General features: G+C 44.3%; 1 protein-coding gene across 1 annotated transcript; it reads left to right on the forward strand.

The window, feature by feature from the left end:
* Positions 1-13,551: 13,551 nt before the first annotated feature.
* On the forward strand, positions 13,552-17,817 carry LOC101421339 (haptoglobin). The gene is made up of 5 exons (XM_004453627.5): positions 13,552-13,694; positions 14,371-14,453; positions 14,740-14,838; positions 15,515-15,589; positions 16,866-17,817. Exons 1-5 carry the CDS (start codon positions 13,564-13,566, stop codon positions 17,642-17,644), a joined length of 1,167 nt encoding a protein of 388 aa, XP_004453684.3. The 5' UTR covers positions 13,552-13,563; the 3' UTR covers positions 17,645-17,817.
* The last annotated feature ends 2,935 nt before the right edge of the window (positions 17,818-20,752 follow it).

Here is a 20,752-nt window from a genome sequence, read left to right on the forward strand (position 1 = left end):
CCTCCTCCCTTTTCCTGGGTAGGAAGTAGTTCCACTCCCCTCTGTGTCCTCAACAACCAGCTCCCCTCAGTAGGGAGGGAGGGTGTTTGTGAGAGCTGGATCTCTTTCCTCTCCTGCAGGCTCAGGCAAACAATGGCGTGGCCCCACCCGGCAGGAGTGGAAGTGCTTGTGAGACACAGCAGACCAAATTAGTTGGCCAAAAACATAATCAGCCTTAGGTTGCCTCCCTTGCTTTCCTGTTTCCTGGGGAGGTTGGTCCCTGGGGCCCCCTCTGTCTGTAGCCACTGGCCAGAGGCCAGAGAATTCAAAGCTGTCTGCTCTGAGGGTGGGGGGAAGGTTACCTGCAGCTGCAGCTTCTAGTCACAGTCTTTTTGTTCAGATTCTTTTTCTGTGCCCATCCTTCTGCATGGTGTCTAGCCTTCCTCTGGTGTTCTAAACCCTAGAAGATTTTCCCCCAAGCCATTTCTGCCTGTCCTCTAGCTGTTCTTCTGGGAGAGAAATGAGTCCTGTGTTTCTCTAATCTATCATCTTCCTGGAAGTTACCCTCATATTTTATCTTCTGCCAGGTTGTTATCTCAAATAAGTGAAGGGGTTTGTGGATACTTGCTGCGGTGCTGAATCCTGGGTTATAGAGGGAGTCCATTGGAGAAGTTGAGGTCCAAGACCCATCCTTCTCTTCCCACACCTACATATCTGTGATCCATCCTTGCTAAGATTGTGGGGATTTGACCTACTACTCACATACCCTTTGAATTGACTGGTCTAAACTGCCTAGAAGAACAGCTTTCCTTCTTTGTCAGGAGGCAGTCAACCTCACATCAGAAAGTCTGTGGCAAGCCAAACCAAACAGAGAATTATCCATGCCCCCCATTTAATTTAAAAAATTTTAAACATACTGAAAATGTGAAAGAATAGTGTAATAGCCATATCCTTTCCACCTAGACTCTAATTCTTACTATATTTCTATGCTTTTTAAAAAAAGATTTATTTTTTATTTATTTCTCTCCCCTTCCCCTCTCCCCTGTTGTCTGCTTTCTGTGTCCATTCACTGTGTGTTCTTCTGTGCCCGCTTACATTCTTGTCAGCTCTCCATGTGTGTGGCGTCACTCCTGGGCAGGCTGCACTTTTTTTCGCGCAGGGTGGCTTTCCTTTTGGGGCGCACTCCTTGCACGTGGGGCTCTCCTACTTGGGGGACACCCTGCAAGGCATGGCACTCCTTGCATGCATCAGCACTGCACATGCCCAGCTTACCACATGGGCCAGGAGGCCCGGGGTTTGAACCCTGGACCTCCCATGTGGTAGGCAGATGCTCTATCAGTTGAGCCACATCCGCTTCCCTCTATGTTCTTTTTTTTTATTCCCCCCCACCCTTGCAGCTTTTTGTGTGCTGTCTGCTCTCTGTGTGCATTCGCTGTATGTTTTTCTGTGTCTGTATTTATTTATTTTATTTCCCCTCCCCCCTTGCAGCTTGCTTGCTGTCTGCTCTCTCTGTCCATTTGCTCTGGGCTCTTCTGTGTTCTTGCTTGTCTCCCTTCTTTTTATTGTTGCATCACCTTGCTGAGTTGGCTCTCCATGGTGTCTGCAAGTGGGAAGCACTCCATGGCGTCTGCAGGTGAGCCTGCCTTCACAAGGAGGCCCCAGGATGCGAACTGAGGGCCTCCCATATGGTGGATGGGAGCTCATCTGATTCAGCCATGGCTGCTTCCCTCCATTTCTTTTTATTAATCATTTTACCTACTTGTATACCGATTTATATTTTGATGAATGATTTTGAAGGAAGTGGCAGATATATGAACACCTCAGCCTTGCATCTCCTAAAAATAAGACCCTGCTTCTATGTAACTGTAATTCCATTATCACACTGAAGAAAATTAGCCATGGTTTTCTATTGCCGCCTAATATTCAGTCCATCTTCTCATTTCCCCTATTATCTCTAAACTATCTTCTATAGCCAATCAAGGTCTCTTAATCTGCATAGTCACCTCTGAAGTGATTAGGGAGGTTGTCTGTATTGGAGACAGTTCTACATTCTGGATTTGTCTGAACAGAGTTTTTAGCAAAAATAGAAGGTAGCAATTAAAAGGTATAAATTTTCAGGGCTTAGACTTGGGGCAATGTTAAACAAATTATTTCTCTAAAATTAAAAGCAATTCTTAACCTTTGCCCAATGAATGATACAGGTTGGACAAAGTAACTTACTTTGCATAGAAACTTGGGTACATGTGAATTATATTTCATTCTTCAGAAGAAACAATATAATCAAAGCTATTTACGGCTTTTTTTTTTTTAAAAGAATTATTTTTTATTTCTCTCCCCTTCCCTGCCCCTTGTCCCCCAGTTGTCTGCTGTGTCCATTTGCTGTGTGCTCTTCTGTGTCTGCTTGTATTCTTTTCAGTGACACCGGGAATCTGTGGCTCTCTTTGTTGCGTCATCTTGCTGTGTGAGCTCTCTGTGTGTACAGCACTACTCCTGGGTAGGCTGTACTTTATTAGAAGAGACAAATACATACTTGGCCAGAATCCAATGGTTCACATCCTCAATAAAATTATGCAGAGCAAAGTGTAAACTATAATGTAAACTATAGTCTATGGTTAGGAACAGTATCCAATATGTGTTCATCAATTTTAACAAATGTACCACACTGAAAATGTGGGAGGTGTGGGAAGCAGGGCATATAGAAATCCCCTATATTTTTTTATGTGACATTTGTATAATCTAAGTATCTTTAAAAACAACAACAAAAAACACACGAATATACCATACTATGAAAGATGTAGTTAATGGGGAAGAGTGTGGGAGTGGGAGAGAGTGGGTTATATGGGAATCCCATATATATATATATATATATATTTTTTTTTTTTTCAGGTGGCAGGGCTGAGGACTGAACTTGGGACCTCATATGTGGGAAGCTGGCACTCAACCACTGTGCCACATCGGCAACCCTGAGCCAGCTTTTCCATTTGTTTTGCTTGTTATTCTTTTTTTTTTTTAGGAGGTACCGGAATGGAACTCAGACCTCCCATGTGGTAATCAGGTGTTCAATTTTTTTTTTTAAAGATTTATTTTTATTTATTTAATTCCCCTCCCCTCCCCCGTTGTCTGTTTTCTGTGTCTTTTTGCTGCGTCTTGTTTCTTTGTCCGCTTCTGTTGTCGTCAGCAGCAAGGGAAGTGTGGGCGGCGCCATTCCTCGGCAGGCTGCTCCCTCCTTCGCGCTGGGCGGCTCTCCTTATGAGGTGCACTCCTTGCGCGTGGGGCTCCCCTACGCGGGGGACACCCCTGTGTGGCACGGCACTCCTTGCGCGCATCAGCACTGCGCATGGGCCAGCTCCACACGGGTCAAGGAGGCCCGGGGCTTGAACCGCGGACCTCCCATGTGGTAGACGGACGCCCTAACCACTGGGCCAAAGTCCGTTTCCCTCAGGTGTTCAACTTCTTGAGCCACATCCATTTCCCTCCCCTATATATATATATTTTTAAAAGATTTATTATTTATTTATTTACTCCCCTCCCTTGTGGCTTGCTTGCTGTCTGCTCTCTGTGTCCATTCGCTGTACATCTTCTGTGTATGCTTGTCTCCCTTTGTTGTGTCATCTTGCTGTGCCAGCTTTTCCCAGGCGCAGGCCATCAGCGCTCCGCGGACGTGGGCCATTAGCTCTCCGCGGGCGCGGGCCAGCTTGCCTTCCCAAGGAGGCCCCTGGATGCAAACCCAGGGCCCCCATATTGTAGATGGGAGCCCAATCGATTGAGCCACAGCCACTTCCCATCCCCTATATTTTTGATGTAACATTTATATCATCTAAAGCTCATCCAGCACTTCCACAGCAAAGAGGGGTTTCACTCAGGGGCTTAGAAAGGTGCAGCGGCTCCGGTTCCTCAGTGTGGTGGAGACCACCATCCCATGGCCTGCCGCCATAACCACGGAAGTCTCTGATTTCTTGGGCTGATTGCTCAAAAGCCGGCTGCATTTTAACACAGTTCCTTCTGTCATGGGACTGAGATGCGTGATTCTTACTCCAACCAGCACCTGGCTGGTGACCTGAGGATGCTGTTGCCCAAATCCTTTGTCAGGCCATTTCCTTGGTTTATTTCCCAATGCGTTTCCCAACTGTGGCTGGTGAGCTCCTCATCTACTTGCAGGCTGCTGCAGTGCGGTGCTTCCCAGGACCTGGCCAGGGGCTCATGCTTGGAGCGTCTTCAATTTTGGATCCCAGTGCTTTGGGATTTCCTAGTCCTTTTTGCTGGTTATCAGTGCCTTGGTTTGATCAGGTACACACAATTCTTTCTGGGCTTCAGTGGACACTTAGAGCTGATACTGTTAGCCTGGCTAATGTGGGTGGTTAGATAGTTTGTTATTTCTCCCAGTTAAGTAATGCCTTATCCCAGTTTAGGATGTTTCCAGTTGATCCTTAAAGGTGAGAACTGGAGGCTGATAATGTGAGGGAGGCCTTGAAAGTCCTGTCAGGTTCATTGTGCATGAGAGGCAGTTCCCCAGGGTAGTGGAGGGCTGGGCCTGGGATGAATCCTGCCTCCTCTTCTTACTTGCTGGGTTGCCTGGCACAAGTTCCTTACCTTCTCTGTGCCCCATTTGTAAACGTGTGGTTATTAGGTCATAAAAGGAGCTACCACTTTGGGGCTGTTGAAGAATTAAATGAGTAAATACATAAAGGACACCAAATAGTGCCTGGTACAGAGTAAAAACTGTTAAAGTGTAGCTGTTAGCATTTCAAGGTGACTGCCTAGTCTCCTAAAGTCCTTTTAGGGCTGGTTCTGCTGCCGGCTGTCATGCTGTGAGGGCCCAACTGTCCCTAGAACGGACGAGCTGATATGATACAGAACACGGATTTATTTCTCCCTGACCCTGAACTCTTTGAGGGCAGAGAAAATGCTTTTCATTCCTTTCAGTGTAGCAAGCGCTGGCTGAGTGCCTGCCGTGTTTCTGGAACTGCTGGGTACAGCAGTAAAGGTGAATCAGGGGACAGCAACATGACCCTCCCTGTCTCCCAGGGCCCAGAAAAAGGTTGGTCCCCTAAGTGTAGGTTGGAGAAATTGAGGAAAGTTTGTATGAAATCTTCTGAATAAAGATTCTGTTTTTAACTTATGCTGATATCCTTGCACCTTTGACCTTTGACCATTTCACATGGGGAAAGGGAGATTTTATTTGAAGTTTTGACAGACATGTGGGTTTACCATCTCTGGGTGGCCATCTTTGCTGGTCGGCAGTGGGTCTGAGGATAACATTTGACTTAGAATCCTGGAACTTGGAATTTATTCATTTATAAGGTGTCAGAGTTGGTGCTACTTTTGAGAAGCTTTTTTAAAAATTTAAATTAAAATTTAAAAAATTGTGGTAACATATCTAACATAAAATTTGCCACTTTAACCATTATTAAGCGTACAATTCAGAGGCATTAATTACTTTCACAGTGCTGTGCTACTATCACTATCACCACCTTCCATTAGTAAGGCTTGTTCATCACTCAAAAGAGAAACTCTTTACCCTTTAAGCAATAACTCCCCATTCCCCCTTCCCTCAGCCCCTGGTAACCTCTAGTTTTCTTTCTGTCTCTGTGAATTTGCTTATTCTAGATATTTCATATTAAGTAGAATCATAAAATATTTATCCTTTTGTGTTTGGCTTATTTCATTTAGCATAATGTTTTCAAGGATCGTCCATGTTGTAGCCTCTATCAGCACTTCATTCCTTTTTGTGGCTGACTCGTATACCATCGCGTGCATGTACCACATTTTGTTTATCCATTCATCTGCTGATGGAGCCTTGAGTTCCTCCCATCTTTTTTTTTTTTTTAATATTTATTTATTTATTTATTTATTTATTTATTTATTTTCTCCTCCTTCCCTGGTTGTCTGTTCTTGGTGTCTATTTGCTGCGTCTTGTTTCTTTGTCCGCTTCTGTTGTCGTCAGCGGCACGGGAAGTGTGGGCGGCGCCATTCCTGGGCAGGCTGCTCTTTCTTTTCACGCTGGGCGGCTTTCCTCACGGGCGCACTCCTTGCGCGTGGGGCTCCCCCACGCGGGGGACACCCTTGCGTGGCACGGCACTCCTTGGGCGCATCAGCGCTGCGCATGGCCAGCTCCACACGGGTCAAGGAGGCCCGGGGCTTGAACTGCGGACCTCCCATATGGTAGACGGACGCCCCAACCACCGGGCCAAAGTCCGCTTCCCCCTCCCATCTTTTGATTACTGTGAATAATGCTGTTATGAACTTTGGTGCACAACTAAATCTCAGTCAATTCTTTTGTGTATATCACCTAAGGGTGGAATTGCCATGTCATATTGTAGTTCTATGTTCAACTTTTTGAGGAACTGCTGAACTGTTCTCCATAGTGGCCGCACCATTTTACATTCCCACCAACAAAGCATGAGCATTCCTATTTCTCCACATCCTCACCAACATTCGTTTTTACGTAACAGTTATCCTAGTGAGTGTGAGAAGGTGTCTAATTGAGGTTTTATTGCACTTTTCTAATGGCTAATGATGGTGAGTTGGGAAGATTTTTAAAAGCTTAAAATGCATGGCATTGTGAGGACATTCCCCTTGAAATCTTGATTGTCTGCCAATGGCCCAGTTTTTGAAAAGAGAATTGCTGACACTGAGCATGTATGGTTGGGAGCCAGTGCCCTGTATTCCAGCACAGCAGGACTGTGTAGTCCCTGCTGCCTGGAGCTGAGGGAAAGGGCGCTATCCTAAAAAGAGGTGTAATATCGGGAATGTCTTTGTTTAATTTTCTTATCAGGACAAACTGAAATTTTGAACAAGGTGTGCTGTTCTGAATTCAATACTCAACTCTCCATTCTGTCCTGTGCTTCTCATTGCATGACTATTCATGCACTCATGACCTCAATATTTCATCAGTTCTCAGATGCTGGTTCTTTCCCATTTTAACAGCACTGAATGGAAATGCATCTTACAATCGATAGTATCCTAAGGATTTTGTGAGAGTTTAATTGGCAGAGTTTTCTCTTTCGTACAATTTGTAGCATATTAAATCCAATGAATTATGGCTGTGGTTCCCAAACTTTGCCTCCCATTGGAATCGCTTTTTCTTCAAAAAACAAACAAAAACCAAACTGAATCCTGGCATCTACCCCATATTATTATGATTTAATAAGAATGAGGTGTGACCTGGACATCAAGATGTTTAAAAAGCTCCCAGATGATTGTAAAGTGCAGCACAGTTTGGGAACCACTGATACCTAGTACCTCTTCATTTGAGCTTTTTTAAACTCCTAGATTTCATAGACTGCATCCTTTACAGGTTCTCCTTTGTAGGTATTGGATATTCCTCTGACTCTCTAATGATGTCTTTTCAACTCTGTCCATCAATCATCATTTATATACCCATTTGAATGTCAGCTTCAGGAGGGCAGAGATTTTGTCTACATTGTTTTCTGCTATATCCCTAGCAACTGGAACTCCTAGGCACACTGTAGGCACTTGACAGATAGTTGATGAATGAAGACCATCCCCTCTTTTGAGTTAGTCCCCTGATGAGCTCATTCCGCACACAATTGCCAATAAAAAGAGTTACTACATTTAGATGGTTTCCAAATCTGATCTCTATTTCTAGGGGTCATCTTCCAAATCCAAATTTCATATAAAATTCATTTCAATTATTGAACTTACTGTTTTCTCTTCCCAGCTTTGCCTCCCACCTATATCCTAACCACACAGTCTCTGTCTTCCATATCTCTCCACAGCATCAGTTTTCTCCCTGGGTCTCGAGATTATAACTGTGGGTCATTTTCAAGTCTTATCGTTCTTTTGCTCTCTTCACATTTAGTTACTTATTGAGTTTTGTGATTTGTTCCTCAGAAAATCCTCTTGAACTTGTTTCTTCCTTTTAATTTCCACAACACTGCATTTTTCTCCTTGGCTCCAATTTACTTGCATTTCGTATGATCTGAGACCTAACTAACAGAAACTTTTTGTTTTGTTTTATATTTATGGGGTTTGTAATACACATATATAAAGTTTATGACACCAATAGAATAAAGACTAGGAGAAGGTAAAGGGAGTTAAAATGTTGTTAAAGTTCTTATATTACTTGGGAAGTGGTGAAGTCACTAATTTAAAGTTAATGAGGGAAGTGGACTTGGCCCAGTGGTTAGGGCGTCCGTCTACCACATGGGAGGTCCGCGGTTCAAACCCCAGGCCTCCTTGACCCATGTGGAGCTGGCCCATGCGCAGTGCTGATGCGCGCAGGGAGTGTTGTGCCATGCAGGGGTGTCCCCTGCGTGGGGGAGCCCCATGTGCAAGGAGTGCTCCCCGTAAGGAGAGCCACCCAGCACGAAAGAAAGTGCAGCCTGCCCAGGAATGGCGCCACCCACATGGAGAGTTGATGCAGCAAGATGACGCAACAAAAAGAAACACAGATTCCCATGCTGCTGACAACAACAGAAGTGGACAAAAAACCAAGAAAGCACAGCGAATGGACACAGAGAGCAGACAACTGGGGGGGGGGGGGAGAGAAATGAATGGAAAAATAAATCTTAAAAAATAAAATAAAGTTAATGATAACAATGCAACTGGAAAAAGACCTTGACCAAAAGGGAGGAAGGGAAAGACATGAGTTTATATGTCTAAGAGACTTCAAAGTGAGTCGGGAGGTCATTCTAGAGGTTATGCTTATGCATGTCTCAGCAGGAACTTATTGACTGCCAAAGTATATATTGCCTCAAATAGCGAGGCTCCTGAGAGATCTGGAGACACCCAGACACTGTAGGCAGGGCAGTTGGCTCAGGAGTTTGGTGCCTTGCCAGTGGGCCCTACTTTGGAATTTATGCTCCCCAGGATGACAGAGTTGGACTCAGTTGTGGTTTCCCTACAGATGGCTCTTCTACCCCTTCTATTTGAATCTATAGTCAATACTAGAGTTGATAGGTGTTTGTCCAAAGACTTAAATCTTTGGCCTGCCCATATACCAGCTGGGCCCTGAATCTCAACAGAGTTGTAATACCTACTCTCCAGTTCACTGGACTCGCCCAGAACAGCTAACAAGAAGAGGATGGACAATGACCATCTCAAGGAACAGAGAGTCTGCAACTGCAAGCAAGACAGTCCCATCCATCTGCCCCATGGGATCTAAGCCCCCTCTCAGTTAGAGGCAGAGTGGGCCTCACCATCCCGGAATCCTCAGGCTTGAGGAATGAATGATGGACTAGAGTAGATTTACTGTTATTCTACTACAGACATATTGTGATTCTAGTAATGGGAGAACTTTTATCATTGATGTGGAGGCAGTGGCTACTGGAGGTTCTGAGGGGAGGGAGAGGGAAAAATAGGTGTAATTTGGGGGCATTTTTGGGACTTGGGAATTGTCCTGAATGACAATGCAACGACAGATACAGGCCATTATATATCTTGTAATAAATTACAAAAATGTGTGGAAAAGAGTGTAAACTACAATGTAAACTATAATCCATGCTTGTGGCAATGCTCCAGAATGTGTTCATCAATTGTAACATGTACCACACTATCGAAGGATGTTGTTAATGTGGGAAAATGTGGGAGGGCTAGGGAGCAGGGCATATGGGAATCCCCTATATTTTTTAGTAACATTTATGTAATCTAAGTACCTTTTTTAAAAAAATAAATATATTAAAAAAAATAGTGATAAGCCAATGGTTCATATCTTGCAAACTTTCGGGTAAACACTAGAAAAACAATACAATAATATGTAATAAAAAAGCTAAGAGAGGAGAAAAATTTAACAGCATTAATATTCAGAATATATTTTAAAAAACTCCTACAAATCAACAAGGAAAAGACATTTGATAAAAGAGGATAACCAAATGGACCAATAAGCATATAAAAGAAGCTCTATATTGTTAGAGCATTTTCCTATGTTCTTATCAGAATAGTTAAAATGAAAAAGTATTTGGTGGGAAGCAGACTTGGCTCAATGGTTAGGGCGTCTGCCTACCACATGGGAGGTCTGCAGTTCAAACCCTGGGCCTCCTTGACCCATGTGGAGCTGGCCCATGAGCAGTGCTGATGCGCACAAAGGAGTGCCCTGCCACGCAGGGGTGTCCCCGCATAGGGGAGCCCCACGCGCAAGGAGTGCGCCCTGTAAGGAGAACCGCCCAGCGCGAAAGAAAGTGCAGCCTGCCCAAGAATGGCGCCGCCCACACGGAGAGCTGACACAGCAAGATGACACAACAAAAAGAAACACAGATTCCTGGTGCCACTGATAAGGGTAGAAGCGGTCACAGAAGAACACACAGCGAATGGACACAGAGAGCAGACACGCGGGGTGGGGAGGGGAGAGAAAAAAAAAAGTATTTAGCAAAGATATGGAGCAACCAGAGCTTCCATACATTGCTGGTGAGAGGGTATATTGGAAAACTGTTTGGCAGACTTGATTAAAGCTAAACAATACATCTACTCTATAACAACAAGGTGTTTGTCTAAAAGAATGCCTAAGAGAAATAAATGAGTGCAGGTATCTACCGAAAGATATGTATGTACTCATGTGCTCATAGCAGTTTTATTTATAACCCCAAGTCAGAATTATTTCAAATGTCCATCAACAGGAGGATGGATAATCAGTCGTGGTTTATACATACTCTGGACTACTTCTTGGCAATAGGAAAAAAATGAGGGTGACAACACGGATGATTCTTACCGGCACATGATGATCAAAAGAAGTCAGACAAAGAATTCCTACTCTTCAATTCTATTTTATGATGTTCAAGAGCAGGCACAACCCATCTAGCATGATAGAAGTTACTTCTGGAGGGTCAGGTATTACCAGGAAGTGTCTTGAAGCCACCTTCTGGGATGCTGGGAATATGCTATATCTTGATCATAGAGACACACACATATATAAAGATTCATTGAGCTGAACACTGAAGATTAGGTCTGTTTAGGAAATGAGGGTAGATCAGTTGCATAGCCATATGGAATAAAATGAGCCTGGATTCCTGCCTCACTTCCCTATGCAGCTAACATAGGTAATCCCAACTCCCTCTCCCCTCCCCCCCAATAAAATCATCAAAGGTGCTATTTAGAGCATAGGAAAATTAGAATCATCTTAAATTCTCAACAATGTGGAAATGGCTAAGTATAAATGATACATCCTTAAATTAGGAACATTATAAGGCGTTAACAATGTTTTAGGGAGCAGATGTAGCACAGTGGTTGAGTGCCTGCCTCCCACACATGAGGGTCTGGGCTCAATTTCTGGTACCTCCTTTAAAAAAATGTTTTAAAGAGTTTGCTTCATGGAACATGCCTACAAGAGTGGAAAAGGCAGACCACACGAATTCTGTGTAAAGAGTGATCAAAAGTACATAAAAATAAGTACATGGGAAAGTCTGGAAGTTCTCCCCACTTCCCTGGGGATCTACAGATCCATAGAAATAAAGCCCATCTTTTCCCTCTGTGGAATAGTAGTAGGAACTGGGCAGAGAAGAAATGACAAACCTAGAGCTGTGACTTTTACAAGACACCAGAGAAGAGGACAGTTAGACTGAGGTTTGAGGATTTCTGTAAGGAGAGGTGATGGATAGAACGAGGCGGCCGGGAGGATACGAGATAGTGGGGACGCACAGGAGTAACGGTTTCCAGGCTCAGTGAAAATCGTTCGTGGCCTGTGCTGTGTTCTGAAGAAAGGCCTTGGGAAGTGTAAGGAAATAGCTTCTTTGTTCTGGGCATTGGAGGAAACTTGGAGGCAGTGGGTTGGTAAAGATGAGCTGCTCCAGAGGCTATACGGTTCCTAAAGGATCTAGGAAGCAGAATTCGAACTCCTCCACGCCAGATTCATTTCATTTTCATCTGTTTCATATAAGAACTGTCCCCGTTAACACTTGCTGACAAACCTTCCCAAAATGTAATGGTTTCAAAAAGCAACGTTTTATTTAGCTTATGCTTCTGCAGGTCAGCAATGTGGGCTGGGCTTAGCCGGGGGCGCTTTGGCCGGGGCCAGCCCCAGTTGATCTCAGCAGGGCTCACACATGCAGCTGTGCTCAGCTTTCAGGTAGCTGGGACTGGCTGGGGTGCCTGGGTTCTTCTTCAGGTGGCTGCTCATCCTCCAGCAGGCTAGCTCTGGCTCACTTGTCTGGTGGTCCCCGCATTCCAGGAGCGGTAAGAGAGGGCAAGCCCCAATTCACCAGTGCCTTTCTAACCTCTGCCTGTGTTATGTTGGCTACTATTTCATTGGCCAAAGTGGTCACAAGCCAAGCCCAGACTCAAGGGGTAGGGAAACAGGATCCACTTTATGACTGGAAGATCTGCAGAGTTGCATAGCAAAGGGATGTGCATACCAGGAGGGGAGGAAGTTAGGACCATTTAAAATACAGATTTGCAGACCCACTCAGACCTACTGGATCAAATCTCTGGGAGTAGGGCCAGGGACTATGCTTGTCAATAAGTCCTTCAGAGATTATTTTCCCCACCTTTGTATTTTTAAATATGTTGATACCTATAAAATAGTAAATGTGATATATATGTATATATATGATATATAAAGGTCTTTTAGTAATAAAGCACAGTAATATAATGTACATTGTGAACCTACCACCAAGCTGGATCATGAACAGCCATTTCTTTTTATGTACCTGTATGGTTCTTTCTTATCCCTTTCTCTTGCCTCCTAACCAAAAACAACATAATTGAAAACAACACAAATGTCCATCAATAGGAGAATGGTAAATAATTTGTGTCACATTCATATGATGGAAAATCATACAGCAATGTAAATGAATATGTATGCAAGAGCACTGGTAGCCTTATAAACCTAACTTTGAGTGAAAACTGCCAAGTTTCAAAAGATTACATACATGATACCACTCTTACAGAGCACAAAACAAAGCAAAACTCAACAATATATTGTATAGGTATAGATACCAATGAGATAAATTATATCTTAAAAAATTTTAATGGACTGGAAAACACAAAATATAAGATTTTTGCCGTTACAGCAGCAGCGCTATGAATATTCCCACATTTCTTTTGTACACTCTAATAACCACAGACCTGTTTTGAATGAGGAAAGCAGGCTTTTATTGGATTATTCAATTGCAGCTGACTAGTATTGGGATGCACAAGTGCAGGCATTTGGCTGGGATATTTCTCATCTGCTCATTTGGACCATGAAACCACAGGGGCCACCACGACCGATCCACACCACAGCTGGAACCATTTTGTGTGATTTCTTGCAAAGAGCAGAGAAGACACAACAAACACCTTTTACTGATTTCAGGTTGGAGGGCTTCTAAGCAACAGGGAGATGTCAAAACAGGAAGGGAGAAATGATTGTGAAAAGGATATAATTTCTTGCAAGCCACATTTAAGTTTGCAGGAGTGTCAATAGGGGTTTGCAATGACCAGAAGTGCTGAAAACTCTCCAAAACAAAGAAACACCGATTGATAGTTCCTCTCCTAATCCTGTCCACCTGCCAGTTTCGGGAAACACTTTGGCAGCTTCATGGGGTCATGATGTGGCCAGGTTTCTTAAGGGTTTGTAAAAGAACACAAGGGAAATTGGAGCATGAAGCAAGAGCTGTTAACAGGGATGTTGTTTGTGGGTTTTGTAACGGGAAAATGCCAGTGACCTTAACAAGCCAAAGTTGTGTAGACACAGGGATTATGAAATGGAGAAGGGGAGGCTTAAAAGGCCCGGCAGGCGCCCCTCATAGCACTGCACTTCCAGAGGCAGGACCAGCCAACATGAGGTGAGTCCACAGCGGGGCCCTTTTCTCCCCTCTCTTGCTCTTTTATTTCATCCTTCTTTGCATACATCTGTGATTGTTCTGTCAGCCCAGGTATGGGAGAAGCCCACAAAGAGAGATGCAAAAATATAACAAAAAGGACAGATGGGCTAAATTATAATGAATTTAAAAAGGCTTAGTGGGTTGGATTCTGTCCTTTGCTGTGTCCTTAAGAGAGAATGCTTTCAGGCTGTGCTTGTCTTTTCCAGATGTTACTCTAAGGAATATCTCTTTTCCTTGAAATTACAAAGTTTTACCTTTGCAGGGGATGCCAGGCAGCTCCCATTGTAGAAGTCCTGGCCTTTCAAGTGTATCTATTAGCAGATTTTTTTTTTTTCCTTTTAAAACTTTATAAGAAAGACGAATATTGATGCATTTGTGAAATCAGGGCACTTTGATTCTATCAAAATAAAAAAGACTTGTTGAAATGTTGAATAATAAGACTAGAAATTTAACATAACCAAGCAATTTTTGACAGAGGACATTATTCAACAAGTTGGTTAACTGGTAAGCTTTTAGGTATCCATGCCCACATCACAGTCATGCTTTCCAGAAGCCAAATGTGCACAAACGCACACATGGGTGAATGAAGCGAAGGAGGGAGACCAGCATTGTGTTCTTTCCTGCCTTCTCTCTGCAGTGCCCTGGGAGCTGTCGTCACCCTCCTGCTTTGGGGGCAGCTTTTTGCAGGGGACGTGGGCAACGAGGCCACGGATATTGCAAGTAAATCTTTGAGTCTGGGTGGATCCCACTTTGACCGCTCAGATCCCCCTGCCTTTGGGAAGACCCAGCTCCCCCTTCTTATTCCAACTGTTGGGTTTTCAGTGCCGTGAAGATCACTGTGGGTCCTACCAGAAATGAGGCAGAGGGCCCTTCCCCTGGCTTCCATCTGGGGTGGAGGGAGGTTGATGTGCAGAGCAGCTTTGTCTGCCCTGACTTCGTGGGTCTCTGGGAGCAATTTCCAAATAGTAACCGCCTCTTCATGTTTTGTTTCTTTTTTTCTTTGCAGGTGACAGCTGCCCCAAACCCCCTGAGATTGCAAACGGCTACGTGGAGCACTTTGTTCGCTATCATTGTAAGGCTCTTTACAAACTGCACCCAGAAGACGGTAAGACCCGGACAAGTGTCTGCCATCCCGGCCCCGCCCGGTCCCAGAACTCTCTTGATGGGGTCAAGGGTGGATGGCCAGGAAAGTTCCCGTGTTCTCCTTGGAGCCAGGAGTTTTAGGTTCTCATAGGGTTTTGCCAACAGTTGCTTGGCCCTTTAGGCAAATTAACTTTTCTCAGTCTCAAGTTGCATCTTTTGCTAAGGGGAAGTGATGCCTCATAGCCTGCCTATCTCAGAGTCCTCCACAAAAAGGGGAAAGCACACTTGAGGGTGATGGCAGTGTCGACAGGGCATGCCCACTTGGTGACTAGTGTCCTCCTGGCACGTTCTAAGTGCTTGGCATTCATCTGCCTGCTTAATCCTCACAGCGGTGCTCTGAAGAGATACCATTATCCTTCTCATTTTGCTGATGAGGAAGCTGAGGCACAGGGAGGTTGAGTAACTTGTCCATGTGCAGGTAGCTGAGAGGTAGAGTCAGGGTGTAAGGGGAGCCCCACCCCGTGCTGCCTGGCCAACCAGTTCTGTCCTCCTGGGCTTAACTGGTGCCCTCAGCGCTTGGTTCCTAGAAGTGCTCCTCTCCTCCTCTCCCATCCCCCTCCTTTTCTTGTTGTAATTATTTTGTAAAATACCTCTCTCCCTAGGGCCATACTTGATTTCTCTCTTTCTTTTTGTTTCAGGAGTGTACACTTTAAACAGCGAGAAGCAGTGGGTCAATAAGGTCGTTGGAGAGAAACTTCCTGAATGTGTAGCAGGTAGAAAGCCAGGGGTCCTGGGAAGCAAAGCAAGGGTGGTGGGTTTGAGGGCTTAGCAGCTCCCAGAGGGGCGTCTCTCCTGTTGGCTTCCTAGGAGCGTCTGAGGGCTAAGGATGGGGGTTCTGGGAAATCTGAGCAGTTACATGTTGACTCCTGATGGAGTTCCCACAGGACCTTGTTCCTAAAGGGCACTGACTGGAATCCACCAAACACAATGCCCCAGAAGGCGAGGAACAGGGAGGCCCTGTGGTCCAGCCAGTCTGCTGAGGGAGCCCAGGGCCAGAGAGAGGCCCTAAGTGAATCCACGGAAGCCTGAGGCAGGAGATTGGAAATGAGTTGCGACTTGCATCTCTGCTCTCTTTTTCTCCCTCTTGGAACAAGGGGATTTTGCCTCCCTTCCTGTGCAGTTAGTAGTGTGGATCTGACACCTGCCTTGTATTAACTGCAACATCTATAAATCCTGAGTTCCAGCCAATGTCGTTACAGACCCTCTTTATTTGGAGAAAATGAATTATTATGCTCCAAGCCCTTATGATGAATTTCAAGGAATTGTGGAAATTCCTTTTTTGTGATAAATTCTGCTTAAATATGCAGTTCAACAGCTAGGGTTTGAAAATCTGTTTTGTTTCATTAATTAGAAAAGCAAGAAATACAACTGTCTTAGTGATGCAAATTTTTATAAAACTAATTATTGTAAACAATAAACACTGAAAATGAGATGAGCAGGTGGTAGGGGCCAAGCATTTAAATATTTCTAGTTCTGAAAGAATAATTGAGGCTAGTTTAGACTGTAGCAATAGCCAGTGATATATTACCCCTTGTATTTGTTATTCAGGGCTGCTGTCACAGAGCACCACAAACTGGGCCACGTGAAAACAGACATTTATTCTCAGTTCAGAAGGCCAAAAGTCTGAAATTAAGACATCAACAGGGCCAGGCTCTCTCGGAAACCTGTAGGGGAGAATCCTTCCTGGCCTCTTCTAGCTTCTGGTGTTTGCTGACAATCCTTGGCGATCCATAGAAGCATCATTGAAATCAGCCTGTTTTCACTTGTGTGCCCAACAGTCATACTGGATTAGGGGCTCACCCTACTCCAGTATAATTTCATCTTAATTAATTACATCTGCAGTCATTTTATTTCCAAATAAGGTCACACTTCAACATACCTTTTTGGGGGGAATGGGTGGGGGAGGGCACAATTTAACCTGTAACACCTTCCTTTTCCCGATTGGGAGACTCACATTTCTGCTTATAATTTTCCTCCTCTCCTTGACAGTATGTGGAAAGCCCAAGAATCCAGTGGATCAGGTGCAACGGATCATGGGTGGATCAGTGGATGCCAAAGGCAGCTTTCCCTGGCAGGCTAAGATGATCTCCCACCATAATCTCACCAGTGGGGCCACGCTAATCAGTGAACAGTGGCTGCTGACCACTGCTAAAAATCTTTTCCTAGGTCATGAAGATAATGCACTAGCAAAGGACATTGCCCCTACTTTAAAACTCTATGTGGGCAAAAATCAGCTTGTGGAGGTTGAGAAAGTGATTTTCCACCCTGAGTACGCCACGGTAGACATTGGGCTCATCAAACTCAAACATAAGGTGCCTGTTGGTGAGAGAATAATGCCCATTTGCCTGCCTACAAAGGATTATGCAGAAGTGGGGCGGGTGGGTTATGTGTCTGGCTGGGGGCGAAACAGCAACTTTAATTTTACTGAACTACTCAAATATGTCATGCTGCCTGTGGCTGATCAAGACAAGTGTGTACGACACTACGAAGGCAGCACAGTGCCTGAAAAGAAGACACCAAAGAGCCCTGTGGGGGTACAGCCCATACTGAACACACACACCTTCTGTGCTGGCATGTCCAAGTACCAGGAAGACACGTGCTTCGGTGATGCTGGCAGTGCCTTTGCCATTCATGACCAGGATGACGACACCTGGTATGCGGCTGGGATCCTGAGCTTTGATAAGAGCTGTACCGTGGCTGAGTACGGTGTGTATGTGAAGGTGCCCTCCATCCTGGACTGGGTTCAGCAAACCATAGCCAACAACTAATGTGAGGATGGCTGGAGACCTGTTCTCATTCAGGAAGCTGCTGCCTGATAGCGAGGATTCTCTCTGGAAGAGGCAAAGGGGATGGGGGTAGATGAGGTAAAACATGGCCTGAAGCTGAAGGGAGCCAGCCCAGCATTGCTGAGTCAGTCAATAAAGAGCTTTCTTTTGACTCATTTCTGTGCAGCTTTTAGTTTTGGGCCTTTTTAATTCTCTCATTTATGGTACACGGGCTACCAAGTGGTAGAATCTACTGGGAGTATGGCAGAAACACTCCCGAGCCAAATGGATACAAATTGTTCCACCTTGGGGATCAGGTTCATTGACTGAACACCTACTGAATACTAGGCATCAGTTGGTGATTGGTATCCTCATTTTACAAATAAGGAAACAGACTCAGAAAAGTTAAGTGATTTGCTTAAGCTATACAGCTTTTATACAGCTATTAAAAGGTGAAGGTAAACCTTGAACCTAGGTGTCTGAAGATAAACCCTAAGCTCTTTCACTGCAATGTGCTGCCTCTTTGAAGTGAACTAGGAAAAGGGTTCAGGGCTGCTGAGGAAGATGCTCACCCAAAGTGGGATGAAACAAAACCACTTTGACACAGACAGTACCTTACTGTTTTGTGCTCCGATGCACCAGCACTCCAGAAAACAGAGTAAGATGGTAGAAAGGCAGGACCTCTGGACTTCTTGGTCCAAATAATATCTTGGCCACAAATTTGTGAGTGCTTTACGCTCCCTGGCCATTACTTTTCCAGTGTCTCCCAGGAAGGGCTTAACCCAGACACTCTGAAGTCCTTCCCAGCGATAATGTTCTGAAATTCCATCTAGAGTCAGGAGTATCTTTCTCAGCAGGAGCTGCTTTTCCAACTTGGAAGACACCCACTGTTTACTAGTAATCAGATGTGAATTGTCCAAGCTTTCTGTCTCACAAAAATAAGAGTCTTGCTCTTAAGGGTCTCCCGAATACTGTCCGTTATACCTCTTTTTCTCAGTAGTATCTTCAGCACTAACAGTTCCTCTGTTTTCTTGCTGAATCACCTTGTATTAGATGGCTTCTGGTCAGTAGTCAGGAGGAAAAAGAGAAAGCCCTGAATCACTTGAATCTTTGCCTTCCTCCCTGGCAGCACCTTTGGCCCCCTAGCCTCACCCTTTGGGTTCCCACAACACTGAACTCTGCATTGCTCCCTCAACACTCCTTGCTGTTCCCTAGGTGTAATTTGGGGGCATTTTCGGAACTTGGAATTATCCTGAATGATACTGCAATGACAGATACAGGCAATTGTGTATCTACACATTTAATTTACAAAAACATGTGGGAGAAAATGTTAACTACAATGTAAAGTATAAGCTACTCTTAGTGGCAATGTTCTAAGATGTGTTCCTCAATTGTGGTGAATGAAGGATGTTGTTGATGTGGAAAAATGTGGGAGGGCTAGGGAGCGGGGCATATGGGAAACATTTATATAATTTACGTTTAAAAAAATAAAAACGTATATTAAAAAACACCGAAGTGGGCAGGTAAGGGCCAGGGAAGGGGACATTCTAATAGGCCATCCCCTGCCCATCCCGATTGCCATGGAATTACCAGGGCTCAGGAGAAAGGTGCTGTGGTTTTCTGTAATAAAATGCTGGCAGAAAATATCTAGTAAAATGAAACTACCAATTCAAAAAAAAAGAAAAAGGAAATGCTCTTCCCTATTCTGCACTAATACCTCCTATTCTTCTTTAAGACTCAGGCATTATCTCCTTTAAGAAACCTTTTTGCCTCTGTCCATGAGTCATTTTTATTTATGTAGCACCCAGCATGGGCTGGGCATATGACATGTACTCAGTAATACATAATTTATATTATTACCTCTATCATAATTCATTCCCTGGTACCTCCTAAAAAAAACCATAAAAAAAAAACACCACCCAAAACAAAACAAAAACACCAAGTGGCAGCAGGTTGTACTAGGGGACCCTAGAATAACAACGATTCATCATAAAGCTATTAAAACAGGCAAATAAGGACATTTTTAACTTTTTTTTAGGCGGTACCAGGAATTGAACCCAGGACCTCGTACATGGTAAGCAGATGCTCAACCACTGAGCTACATCCACTCCCCCATTTCCAACAATTCTGACATCTCTTTTCAGTCTCATTTGCTTGAAATACAATTTTCTTTCTCATGACTTCTGGGGGATTTCTGCTCCTACTTATGGAAGGTAGTTAATTCTTTGCTCAACTCAAGTTGGGTGCCAGATGGTGAAGGTTTAAGTTCTCACTTTTTAGGCAATTTAATAACCTAAAAGCTAATAAAATGAGTAAATCAGGATACTGTTTTAAAAGTCTGAGCCAGAAAGTCTCCAAAATAAAATAAACTTGTCTGCTATCAGTAGAGAATTATTTATTCCAGAAGAAACTAGAAACTAAAAACTGAAGATAGGAGAACATGAAGACTCCATGAGTAGAAGAATGGGCAAGGGGTATGTACGTGCCTGTATGCCTCTAGGGCAGAAAATAAGTAGTTTTGCTTCTGGGAACTGACTTCCTGTTTTAAGCATGTATCAAATAGCATTAATTAAAATTGTACTAGCTGTGAAGCGGACTTGGCCCAGTGGTTAGGGCCTATCTATCTATCACATGGGAGGTCTGTGGTTCAAACCCTGGGCATTCTTGACCCGTGTGGAGCTGGCCCATGAGCAGTGCTATTGTGTGCAAGGAGTGCCCTGCCACGCTGGGGTGCCCCCTGCGTAAGGGAGCCCCATGAGCAAGGAGTGCGCCCCGTAAGGAGAGCCGCCCAGCGCGAAAGAAAAGTGCAGCCTGCCCAGGAATGGGGCCGCACACATGGAGAGCTGACAACAAGATGATGCAACAAAAAGAAACACAGATTCCCATGCCGCTGACAACAACGGAAGCGGACAAAGAAGAACATGCAGCGAATAGACACAGAGAACAGACAGCTGGGGGGGGGGAAGGGAGAGAAATAAATAAATAAATCTTAAAAAAAATTTGTACTAGTCAACGATTTGGATGATTCCATATAAGGAATAAAGAAAAGCATAGTATAAAGAGAAGTAAAAAAATCCCTCTGGGGAAATTTCACACTGTTGTCTCCATTGC

The sequence above is a fragment of the Dasypus novemcinctus genome, chromosome 18 (genome assembly GCF_030445035.2).
Source record: "Dasypus novemcinctus isolate mDasNov1 chromosome 18, mDasNov1.1.hap2, whole genome shotgun sequence".
Lineage (NCBI taxonomy): Eukaryota > Metazoa > Chordata > Mammalia > Cingulata > Dasypodidae > Dasypus > Dasypus novemcinctus.

What these genes read in the sequence shown, in the direction of transcription:
- LOC101421339 (XM_004453627.5), top strand. Translation starts at nt 13,564, where the DNA reads ATGCCAGTGACCTTAACAAGCCAAAGTTGTGTAGACACAGGGATTATG. An exon ending in GCAGGACCAGCCAACATGAG is followed by an intron (nt 13,695 to 14,370) that starts GTGAGTCCACAG and finishes TTCTCTCTGCAG; the next exon opens with TGCCCTGGGAGCTGTCGTCA. An exon ending in CAAACTGCACCCAGAAGACG is followed by an intron (nt 14,839 to 15,514) that starts GTAAGACCCGGA and finishes TTTTTGTTTCAG; the next exon opens with GAGTGTACACTTTAAACAGC.